Source organism: Podarcis tiliguerta (genome assembly GCF_965153285.1).
Source record: "Podarcis tiliguerta genome assembly, chromosome: 4".
NCBI lineage: Eukaryota > Metazoa > Chordata > Lepidosauria > Squamata > Lacertidae > Podarcis > Podarcis tiliguerta.
The window spans coordinates 63,889,397-63,901,905 of record NC_139537.1 but is presented as its reverse complement, the minus strand read 5'-3'; the positions used below and the strand labels follow the sequence as shown (position 1 = coordinate 63,901,905).

At 44.2% G+C, this 12,509-nt stretch overlaps 1 protein-coding gene across 3 annotated transcripts in view; it reads right to left on the bottom strand.

The window, feature by feature from the left end:
- The window catches only part of PIR (pirin), a 30,562-nt gene that overhangs the window by 6,629 nt on the left and 11,424 nt on the right, over positions 1-12,509 (bottom strand). For all 3 annotated transcript variants that reach the window (XM_083438978.1, XM_083438979.1, XM_083438980.1), the window contains exon 6: positions 5,027-5,111. In XM_083438978.1, coding sequence (XP_083295104.1) covers positions 5,027-5,111 — 85 coding nt within the window. The remainder of the gene's footprint in view (positions 1-5,026; positions 5,112-12,509) is intronic.

Here is a 12,509-nt window from a genome sequence, read left to right as displayed (position 1 = left end):
TCATTATAAATCATTTCCCAATATGCTTTTACCTTTCTATACTGGGAGGGAATTTAAGACCTGAAGGTCACCTCTAGCCCACCAAGGCCTCTCCAACAGGCTGCTTAGCCTTTGACTACTGCCCATTTATCCTTCAGCTGCAGTTCTGTGGGAAGGAGACACAAAATGGACCGTTTCTTGGGAAAGCCATTTAACTGGTGGGGCCAGTCCATTGTTTGGTGGTTTGCTGCTTCATAGCCCAGTTGTAAATATTTTTTGCTCAGATGGAAATCCTACTTGGTTTGAAGGGAATTGTTTGCTTTAAAAGTACACAATGATGCAGCCACCAGAACGCCAGCTAGATGAAATCCTTATTTGCTAAATTTGACCACCAGCTCTGTTTCTTCCAAGCTGAATGCCTAGCATTTTGACATGGATGAAAAAAAATATTGCCACGTAACCTGATTAAAACTCTGTTCTCTTTATCCCAGTTGGCACCTATATTGGGTCTGAATTGATTTTATCTATGCACTGCTGCTTTAAATGGCTTTTTAAAACATATAATCGTTTTTTAATTGTTTTTACATATGCAACTGTTCTACCTGCTTCATAAATGTTTTATTATATTGTCAATTGCTTTGGGATGCCTCATGGGAAACAATTCATAACATAAATAAACGGCACTCATCTTTTCATTAAAACGTTACTGCTCAGTCTGCAACAGTTAGTAAATGTGTTCTTTTAAATGCAGATGCACCTCTGAAATAACCACATGGATTTCAGCCAAAGCAATTCTACTTTCAGGGTTATATCTTCTCATTCTCTGGGCACATATCCCAGAACAAGCAGCAAGCCCCATCATTTCGACATGAAAATCCCGACACATTAAGCTCCAATTAAATGACCACAATTTTTCTCCATAAATAGACAGAGATTGGAAGGTAGCCTTAAAAAGTCAAATTTTGCTGCTATATAGTTATGCTTAAGACTTCCTCAGAAGTTAAACAGTGGGCAGATAACTGATTTTGTGACATGGATGGATTGTACAGCAGCCATTCCAAATCAGTCCCCTTTATTTCTCTGCTTCTTGGGGTGAGTGCTGATACTTATGTACCTAAAACCTCCTACACAAGCATCCAGAGGCTCAGGGGAACACCAGGATTTGAAGGAGTACAAGAAACAAAACAAAAACATGTTAACACACAAAGGAGGCGAACTCCCTTTCAAAGGCCGAAACACAACTGCATACATGTGCAGGGCCTGCCTGATTCATCCATGTCTGTTGCCATAAAAAATATGTTGGAAGTAGGACTTGCGTGATAAGTTTCCATTGCCCAGGCTCCTGGCTGTTTCTGCTAGGAGGACAATGAGTTTGGGGCGAGGGGAGAGGAGGAGGAGGAGGAGAAGAAGTTTGGATTTGATATCCCTGTTTATCACTACCCTAAGGCATCTCAAAGCGGCTAACAATCTCCTTTCCCTTCCTCCCCCACAACAAACACTCTGTGAGGTGAGTGGGGCTGAGAGACTTCAAAGAAGTGTGACTGGCCCAAGGTCACCCAGCAGCTGCATGTGGAGGAGCGGAGAATTGAACCTTGTTCACCAGATTATGAGTGAACTCTTAACCACTACACCACACTGGCTCAGAGGGAAGGAAAAAGATTAAGAAGATGAGGGGAAGCAGACCCAGCAGATTAGAAGCTGATGGTGAAAAATTATGAAAGCAAAAGCTGGGTCAGAAGAAAGTGAACAAACTATGAGCAAGAAGATTATGCAGCTGAGAGCAAGAAGCAGGAGAGAGAAGGGAAGGGAGGAAGGCTGATGAAAAAACCAAGACATGACTTGAAAGTGAGGAGAAAGGTGAAGAAGCAAATCCGTGAACGCAGGAAAGGAACAGATGTGAAGAGAGAGGGGAATTTCATGGTAACTGACACAACAAAACAAGAGTGTGGGACAGGGAAGGGATGCAAAATGGAGGCACAGCAAGAATGGCAGAGTGGGAGGCCTAGGAAAGTGGAGTTGTCTGCAGCACTAAACCCAATAATTAACCCACATAACGTTTTGTTGCAGGCCCCCACTTGCCCATCACAGATTCCTAAGGAAGACTACTGAATTCAGCTAGAAATCTAGCTTGCATCGGAAAACACCAGCTGATCTGATCTGAGATGACCCGCTGGAGCCGCAGAATACCAAGCTGGTTAAGATTAACCACAGTTGACGGTTTCGGCTGATATGCTAAACTGTGGTAAAACTAAAGCAGAAGCAGAAACTTCTGATCTCTCTTTGTGACTGCACTGAAGAAGAGTAAAGGGAAAACGTGGGAGCTTAGCAGGGCAGACTTCTTCTAGCACATTAAGGACTATGTTGTCTCTGAAATACAGAATGACACAACCTTCAGTACATGCTTCCTGGATCTAACAACAATTTGCATCCAGGAAACCATGTCCCACTGGTCTTCTCCATTCCAGCAGGTGTCTGTAATGAACACTATGTGGTCTCCTCTAAGACCCAGTACTCCTGCTCACCAACCTTGGCCTGGAATCTTTTAGCCTTAGCAATAGCTCTCTCAGGCTATTGATGGTCCATGATGGTTATGTGCTCCCTGGACTTGGCTTCTCCTCTTCCATCTTCCCTCAGGGCAACACACATCATCTTAAGCAGGAAGTGGGGAAGGCACTGCTCTCCATAGTTCTCTAGAGCTTCTGTTAATCCCCTCAGGAACTAATGGTTCCTTGTTTGCTGATATTCTGTAGCAAGGGATTGTGATATCTTTATGCTCATCATACACCTCTTCAAACGAAGCCAGCTCTATAAATACCTAAGAGAGAAGCCTGTACAGTGGTGCCTCGCAAGACGAAAAGAATCCGTTCCGTGAGTCTCTTCGTCTAGCAGTTTTTTCGTCTTGCGAAACACGCCCATTAGCGGACTAGTGCTATTAGCGGTTTAGCGGCTATTAGCGGCTATTAAAGGCTTAAGGGATTAGCGGATTAGCTGCTAAAAGGCTATTAGCAGCTTAGTGCCTTAGAAAAAGGGGGTGGGAGCGGGGAAAAATCTCAAGACTCACAAGACATTTTCGTCTTGCGAAGCAAGCCCATAGAGAAATTTGTCCTGCGAAGCACCTCCAAAACGGAAAACCCTTTCGTCTAGCGGGTTTTCCGTCTTGCGAGGCATTCGTCTTGCGGGGTACCACTGTAATTCTCCTGCCCTTCTTAAATCTTCAGCAGCCTTCTAGAAGTGTTAAAAGTGATTTACTTGAACTCAGGATATAGTTCAAAAGATAGCAAATGAGTATTTATTGATATATTTATGTGTCAGATCCTTAACTGTTCAGTGGTTATTAGTATATTGCTTTAAAGAACCAGAGTTTCCATTAATTTGTTTACATACAAAACACAAATGTGCAGAAACAAACATCCATCTCTCACAGAAATCTTATGGAGCGAATTTGCAGCTAATTCTTTGCCCATTACCTAAGAGACAAACATGTGTGGCAAATGCCAAGGAATTTTGCAACTCCAGATCCTGAGCTCATTTAATAACAACTATAAAAAAATACCTTGGCAATCTTTATTCAAATGAGCCTTACCAAAGTCAGGAGAGCATATGTAGCAAGATAAGAGTGTGCATAAGTTTTTTGGATCCAAACTCAGATTCTTTGCAACTGAGGCAGAGCATTTACAATACATAAAAATCTTACTGACTGGCCTCAGTATCTAGCCAGCAGCCATCTGTTTTCTGCAAGAACTGGGGCTGAACTACGTGTTCATGGGATTGGATTGCCTGCCATTCTGTCTTTAAATGAAAAGCAGCCACAAGAGGCTACCAATCTGATTAGAGCAATGGAAATGTGTGTTTTTCATTCTCCCCACCTCACCCCAATTTCCCCAATCAGCTGCCCCTAAAGGGTATTGTACTTTTTACCTCACCTGGCAAACCACAGTTTGAGAGTATAATTTAGATTGTGAAAATGGCACAATGGAGAGAAAAGGTAAAAAAATATCTCCCATTATCCAACTGCTCTAATCGAATTGGAATGTACTAATGGCTGCATTAATAAAAGCAGGTCACAGATTTTCCACATACCAAACACTTTGACCCTAAATCAGTGGAACACGTATTTTTCCTACAAGAATGCAAGTGAAGCCATTAACTTGCGAAAGAGCTACCGGGCAATGTGCATAGTCACAGGTCCACAGAGCATTTGCCTATTTCACTATCATCCTATTCACTCAGTCCTCCTTTCCTTACATGATTCATGATGCCCAAAGCAAAGGGTTTTGCTGTCCTTGTTGCCCTGCCTCCTCGGCTTCTGCCCCTGTCATGTGGCCCAGCGGCCCTCTACACATGGGGGGCCTACTCTATGTCTGGAGGCTCCCCACACAATTCAGAACCCAGAAACCACACAGGGAGAGCAGGCTGCTGGCTTCAGACCTCACCCCACAGAAATCTGTGTTTGATGGACGGGGCTGCTGGAAATGTGACAGGGAGGACGGGACCAGCAGCTGCATCCCATGGAGGGCATGAGATGGTGACCACTTGATGGAAAAATGACTGAACATGGCTTATGGCTATTCCTGGAGGGAAGCCACACGCCACATGCACCAGCACAACAGACGTCTGTGTGCGCAACAGAGATTCCTCCCCTGTCCTCTTCACTCCCTGCACCCAACCTCCAAATTGGCTCCAGAGGGTTGGGGATGATCAAAAGCAGATTTTAAAAGTGTGCAGAGGGAGGCGAGAGACCAGAGGCTGCACTAGTGAGATTACACCACTGTAGCTATTAAATCTTTCAAATGTGACTATGTACCTACTGGGCCATACCTCTGACGTGACTTGGCAATCCATGTGGAAAAAAGGTGCTATGCGCAGAACAGACCCTCAGATATTTCGCCGTGTAAAAAGGCCCAAGCACACAACCAAAAATGGGAATGGAAGTTAAACCCACGCTAAGAACTCATCCCACCACAAGACACCATTAACGAGATTCAAGCATCACCATTGAAGCTGCTCCAAATTCCATTTTTGATGAGATGAAGGAAACGTTTCCTACCTTTGGGAACAGCCTGGATGTGTTTCGCTCCTTTGTCTAACTTGAAATCCAGATACAGCGTTGGAGTGCGGGTATACACCTTAGACTGAACAGCAACAAGGAAAATTTACATCTCAGGAGGAGGAAAATGGGCTGGCAGCATAAAACACATCAAAACAAAGAGGGAGTCCACCAGCAGTGCATTTCAATGGAGGATAAGGCTATCAAGACAGAAGTACTGTTTTTGGGGGACAGGGGGCGGGCGGGTGTGGGGGATTCCCTAGTCCTGAATGGGGTAACTGTGCCCCTGAAGGGCCAGGTGTGCAGCCTGGGAGTCATTTTGGACTCACAGCTGTCCATGGAGGCACAGGTTAATTCTGCGTCCAGGGCAGCTGTCTACCGGCTCCACCTGGTACGCAGGCTAAGACCCTACCTGCCTGCGGACTGTCTTGCCAGAGTGGTGCATGCTCTAGTTATCTCCCGCTTGGACTACTGCAACGCGCTCTACGTGGGGATACCTTTGAAGGTGACCCGGAAACTGCAATTAATCCAGAATGCGGCAGCTAGACTGGTGACTGGGAGTGGCCACCGGGACCACATAACACCGGTTCTGAGAGATCTGCATTGGCTCCCAGTACATTTCCGAGCACAATTCAAAGTGTTGGTGCTGACCTTTAAAGCCCTAAATGGCCTTGGTCCTGTATGCCTGAAGGAGTGTCTCCACCCCCATCGTTCAGCCCGGACACTGAGATCCAGCGCCGAGGGCCTTCTGGCGGTTCCCTCATTGCGAGAAGTAAGGTTACAGGGAACCAGGCAGAGAGCCTTCTCGGTAGTGGCACCTGCCCTGTGGAACGCCCTCCGAGCAGATGTCAAAGCAATAAACAACTATTTTACTTTTAAAAGACAACTGAAGGCAGCCCTCTTTAGGGAAGTTTTTAATGTCTGATGCTGTACTGTTTTTAATATTCAGTTGGAAGCCGCCCAGAGTGGCTGGGGAAACCCAGCCAGATGGGCAGGGTATAAATAATAAATTATTATTATTATTAATTATCATCATCATCATCATCATCATCATCATTTGTTACTGGTCATGATGACAAAACACTACCTCTAGAACAGTAGCAATCCTATACACACCTCCTCAGAAATAACTGCCACTGAGTTAATTTAATCTGCCTCAGCACAACTGTTCAAAAGAATATTTGAGAGGCTCTTTTTATGCTAGCCACAAACCCTAAAGAAATTGCATGGAGTCAGAACAACAAACATGGTAACGAAGTAAAAACAAAAAAGATGGATATTTACATTCAAGAACTGGAAAGAAGATGGGGGGGGATTGGGGGGGAGTGAAAGGCTAATTCAACTCTGAATAAGGAGACCTCCTGCTGGCCTCAGTTCTGAAATTCAAAATTCCCACTCCCACTCCGAATCCAAGGAGGTGGCATAGAAAAGTGAAATGTATGAGCAAAATTCACAGCCTCCCATTCAAATAGACACCGTATTCGGACTGTTGCCTTCAAAGAAAATTGTCTCCAGGGGAGACAAAAATTACATGAGCAAGGCCTCCAAATGCTCATGTGTTATTTTCCCCACATGGTTGCAGCAACAAGATGTTTGAATCCCGAAATGCATAGCCCTTGCACATGCGGTGGGCAGATCTGAAATAGTGCAGGCTGCCTGTGACTTTCAAAATTGTGTAGAAGAGAGAAGCTAAGCTTGCTGAAATTCCCTCTTCTAAACTACTATGAAAAGAACAGGAGGCCTCTCTTCTTTAGTAATGAAGAAAAAGAAGAAGAAGAAGAAGAAGAAGAAGAAGAAGAAGAAGAAGAAGAAGAAGAAGAAGAAGAATTTGTTATTTATACCCTGCCCATCTGGCTGGGTTTCCCCAGCCACTCTGGGCGGCTCCCAACAAAATATTAAAAATACGATAAAATATCAAACATTAAAAACTACCCTAAACAGGGCTGCCTTCAGATGCCTTCTAAAAATCAGGTAGTTGTTTATTTCCTTAACATCGGATGGGAGAGCATTCCACAAGGCGGCCGCCACTACTGAGAAGGCCCTCTGCCTGGTTTTCTGTAACCTCACATCTCACACTGAGGGAACCACCAGAAGGCCCTCAACGCTGGACCTCAGTGTCCGGGCTGAATGATGGTGGTGGAGACGCTCCTTCAGGTATACTGGGCTGAGGCCGTTTAGGGCTTTAAAGGTCAGCACCAACACTTTGAATTGTGCTCGGAAATGTACTGGGAGACAATGTAGGTCTTTCAGCATCAGTGGCTACCTTACCTGCATTTAACCTAGAACTGGGATAGGGAAACTGTGGCCCTCCAGATGTGACTGAACTTCAGCTCCCATCAGACTCAGCCAACAAGGGCAACCATCAGGACTGATGGGAGCTGGAGTCCTCTACATTGGGATGGCCACAGATTTTCCATCACTGACCTAGAAGCTGAGAAGCCAAGTACTGTGAAGTCTCAAGGAAATGTTGAAGAATCGTAAAACGGAGAAAGATTCTTTATATGGATAGGTAGCACTGGTTAAACCATTTTTAGGCTGGGTGGGCGCAGTTCTGCACCATACACGTTTGTACTTCAGCAGACTTTATCGTACCATCTTATTACTCCTATTGGAACAAGTTCAGGTATGAACATTTCTCTCGGTCCATATGACAAACATGGCATTTTCTCCTGACTGTTCTCTTTCTGATAAAGATCTGCAGGATTTAGAGAGCACTTCGTTTAGTTCTCCTGCAGATAAGTTTTAAAAGATTTGCTTTGCAGTCAAGTTCGTGGCTTAATAAAGAGAGACTTCTAAACAGAGAAGGGGGAAATAAAGGAATACTCAGTGCGATAGCTCTGAAAAAAAACAAAAGCCACCCTACGGATTATTAGGAAAGAGACTGAATATAAAATTGCCAGCATTTTGAATGTGGCCTAAAGTTCAGGTCACTCTATCTCAAAAACGACATTGAAGAGCTGGAAAACTAAAATTGGAAGACAACAACCAACTTAATTGGGGAATATACGAAAGGAAGTACTTTTTCACCCAAATTATAGAATTGGCTGCCATAAAATGCAATGATAGTCAATAGTTTGTCTAATCCAGTTTTAAACTTGTCAAACTCATGAAAGATAAATAAACTAATGGCTACTAACCCCAACGTAACTGCAGAACCAATAAGCAATGCAATTAATTTTAACATTTTAAATTATGTGGAAATATTATACTTTTGTGTGTGCAAATCAGTCCTGTGGGGCATGTCTGGAGAAAATGAATTTCCTCTAAACAAATTTAATAGGCAAAGTGAGCACAAAGCTATTTCTTTCTCTGTCTTTGCCAGTGTTTTAGTAACCTAATCCTCCAAACCCACACAGACTCCATGGGGCTCAGCAGGGATACTAGGGATTAATTTAGCAAAGAGTAACCTCTCACCCCTGGAGGTGTCCCTTTCGGGTAAGACTTGAATTGCAATCACGGACTAATGCAAGAGGTCTTCAGACATTGTGGTCAGCATTTTTTAAATGAGACATGAGAACGGAGATATATTCTAACACAATGTAAACAAAATCTAGAAATCTCTCTGCTCTACAATCATCTTTACAACTCATAATTTCCATGTAATTCATACTACTTGGTGTGCCTGATACTAACAGCCATTTCTTATATGACAAGAATGTAAGATCAGCCCTGCTAGGGCACACTTAAGGTCTTTCTAGCCAGTTCTCCCACTGGTCAACCTGTTGCCTACAGGAAGCCCACAAGGAAATGAGAGCAAAAGACCTCTCCTGCTTGTTGTCCTCAGAAATTGGATTTCAGAGACATTCCACCTCCAATTCTGGAGCTAATACAGCTATCTTGGCTAGTAGCCACCCACAACCTTATTCCGCATGAATCTGTCTAATCTCCTTTTAATGCTGTCCAAGCTGGCTGCCATCGTTACATCTTGTGACAGCATAGTTGAGGTATGTGCTGTGTGAAGTCCTTCCTCTTATCTACACCGAATCTCCCAACTATAAACGATATTGGATGCCCCAATTCTGGGCTTATGAGACAGGAAGAACATCCTCTCACAATCCTCTTTGCTACATTTTCCCAATGAATTTCCTACACTGCCATCACTCAGATGCCAGGGATTTTGATTATAAGAATTGGTAAAAGCCCTTTATAACTCTGTGCGCAGACATGCCCTAAAGGCATCAGGTGAAAAGTAAAGTAATGAAACACAAACTGCATTCTCCAATGGTGCTTGCTTCCAATTATTTTACAAGATCCCCCAAGATCTCTCCTGCTTGTTGAACCTGCCCTGTGAACCTATACTAAACAACAGTTCATACAAGCCAAATCCATGTTGCCTTCTCGTTAGAAAAAGGAACGGCTATTCTTAAAATAAGAAACAGGAAAATCAGTTCCCCTCAAACATGAAATTTCAAGCAGCGGTGTCTTATACCGGAGTCAAGGTACAAATTGCAATCTTGGGTCAGGAAATGAATCAGAAGTGGAAATGCATCACGTCGAATTTTTAAAAGGGTGCCTTCCGGAAGACAAAAAGAGGCATTAAATCAAAAATGCCTTTTAAAACAGCACTGCAAAGTACTTATGGAAAGATTTGAAGCCACATGTTGAAAGAATTTATGACTACTTTGGTATGCAAACCCCACTTTGGCTCATCTTGCCTACATTTTTTTCCAGTTATTCGCGGTAATAAGGCACCAGCATTAAAATGGTTCAACAAAGCATCTTCAACACGCAGAAAGAGAATTTACGACCGATCTGAAGGTGGTGGGTTTTTCTGTCTGTTATACCTGCACTAGAAAGGGCAGCAACTTCCCCTTGGTATGGTCACGATTTCATTAGGCCATACAGCTTACATGTGGCATTGATTTGTCTTCGTAATGAATAGCACGTTTGCTAATAAAAACAATGGGAGGAATGCTAGGAGGTGATAAAATTAAAGACATGCAATTGGAAAAGCTTCAGAAAAGTATGCAATGTGAAGTCATCCCTTGAGTTTGCAAACAACATTTACTGTAACTGCAGGCATTATCTTCTTTTTAAAATGCGGGATATATGAATATGGTTAGAACTTGTTGCCTAGCAGTAGCTGGGCAACGAGCCAGGCTTACTAATATTACTCAGTCTGTATTCACAGACTTATAGAAGGGACCCCCAAGGCGCATCTAGTCCAGCCCCCCTACAATGCAAAAATTACAGCTAAAGAATTCCACACAAGTCTAAGGTAAAGGTAAAGGTACCCCTGCCCGTATGGGCCAGTCTTGCCAGACTCTAGGGTTGTGCGCTCATCTCACTTTAGAGGCCGGGAGCCAGCGCTGTCCGCAGACACTTCCGGGTCACGTGGCCAGCGTGACAAGCTGCATCTGGCGAGCCAGCGCAGCACACGGAACGCCATTTACCTTCCCGCTAGTAAGCGGTCCCTATTTATCTACTTGCACCCGGGGGTGCTTTCGAACTGCTAGGTTGGCAGGCACTGGGACCGAACGACGGGAGCGCACCCCGCCACGGGGATTCGAACCACCGACCTTGCGATTGGCAAGCCCTAGGCGCTGAGGTTTTACCCACAGCGCCACCCCCCACACAAGTCTAAGTAAGTATTATAATGAAAACGAGTAACTCAAAATATGACCCTGTGATAATCGTAAACATATTTGCTGCTATATTCAGTGTTGACATTTGTGCAGAGGGGGTTTGTGCCGGTGGCAATGCGGTGATGAAGCTTCTGAAGTTAATTGGCTGAACTGATGAGACAATGTGAAATATTCCTATTGGTGAAGCACTAGAAACTGGAGTAACAAGCAGCAGCTGCCTCTCTTTCACAATGGAAGCAGCTTCTAAAATCACTGTTAAAGGTGGAAAGCGAAGTGGAGATTCTTTCATTCCTCCGTCAGAGCTAATGTGTAAAGATAGACTATGATGCCTACCTTATGCCCCCAGTTTATCTGCCATCAGAGTATAATATTTCTGCCATGCCAAATCCTATCTGTCAATGCTGTGTTGGCAGAGTTTTGGGTATATCCTATCCCAAGCACTTACATCATGCCTGCACAACTGGCTAACCCACCAAGCCAAACACAGCCCATCATCTATAATTGTGGCTCAGCAGTGGCTTGATGAGACCTTTTTTAGCTTATCCGTTTGAGACTATAAAGGACAACTAATAACAACAAACCCCACATGGCTCATGGATTGTGTTCAGTCTGATGGATCCCAAAATTGAGCACAATGAATTAGTTGTTGTGGCAACAATGCTTTCAGTATGGGCTCATTAAACACATGGAAAATGCTATAAATAGTATTTAAGATGCACAAAGTGGATTACGTATTTCCTTTATCGGTGTTATTTACCCCAGGAACTTACAAATACTGATCTAATACAGTGGCACCTCTGGTTATGGACTTAATTCGTTCTGGAGGTCCGTTCTTAACCTGAAACTGTTCTTAACCTGAGGTTAAGCTAATGAGGCCTCCCGCTGCCACCATGCTGCCGGTGTGCAATTTCTGTTCTCATCCTGAGGTAAAGTTCTTAACCCAAGGTACTACTTCCAGGTTAGCGGAGTCTGTAACCCGAAGTGTTTGTATACCACTGTATATTAAAATGAAGTTTCCTAGAGCGATTGTTTTTTCTAAAGTCCAACTTTAAACATACTTTTTTCTATAGTGTAGAACAGGGGTCTGCAACCCGCGGCTCCGGAGCCGCATGTGGCTCTTTTACACCTTTGCCGCAGCTCCGGGGCAGATACTAGCGAGGGGAGGAGGCGCATTGTGCGCCCCAACACTCCCCACTGTGGCGGGTGCTGTACTGGCTGTGACGTCGCATGGGGGCAGTGTGTGCGTTAGTCACGCACCGTCCCGACGTCACCTTCCCACCCACCCGCTACATTGTAAGGGGCATGTACGCTGGTCACTGTTTTGAAGGGGAGTGAAGAACACACACACACAAAAAGGTAACTTGTTAATTTAACGTCTATTTCTATGAGGAGGAGTAATTCTGAGGGGGTCAAAGAAAGAAATAATAAAAAAGTGACAAAAAAGTTATTTTTATAATGATGAGTTTTGCGGCTCCCAGTTTTTTTTCTTCGGAAACGGGTCCAAGTGGCTCTTTTTGTTTTAAAGGTTGCAGACCCCTGGTGTAGAATATTAGTTTCCAGGCAACTCGGGATTAACTGAGCCACAGTCAAGTGCTCACCCAGGGGCTCTCTATTTTAATTGGCTTCTCACCCAGTTCACCCAGCTACAGTAGCTATTCCCAGAATTCATTGCTGCTGGACAGGCCCATGAGCATCTAAAGCCAAGTGCTGACATCCTAGGTGGGCATGCTGAGTCTGCAGAAATTTTCATCCAAGTAGGCATCTGCCACCCCTCTGCATCTGAAACTTTGCACCAAACTTCTGATCAACTGCCTCCACCCAGAAGTAGGGCACCATCCAGCTGTCAAACTGCCAACGGTAGGTTGCAAATAGGATGCAGATTGTTTCAGTGCTTTAGA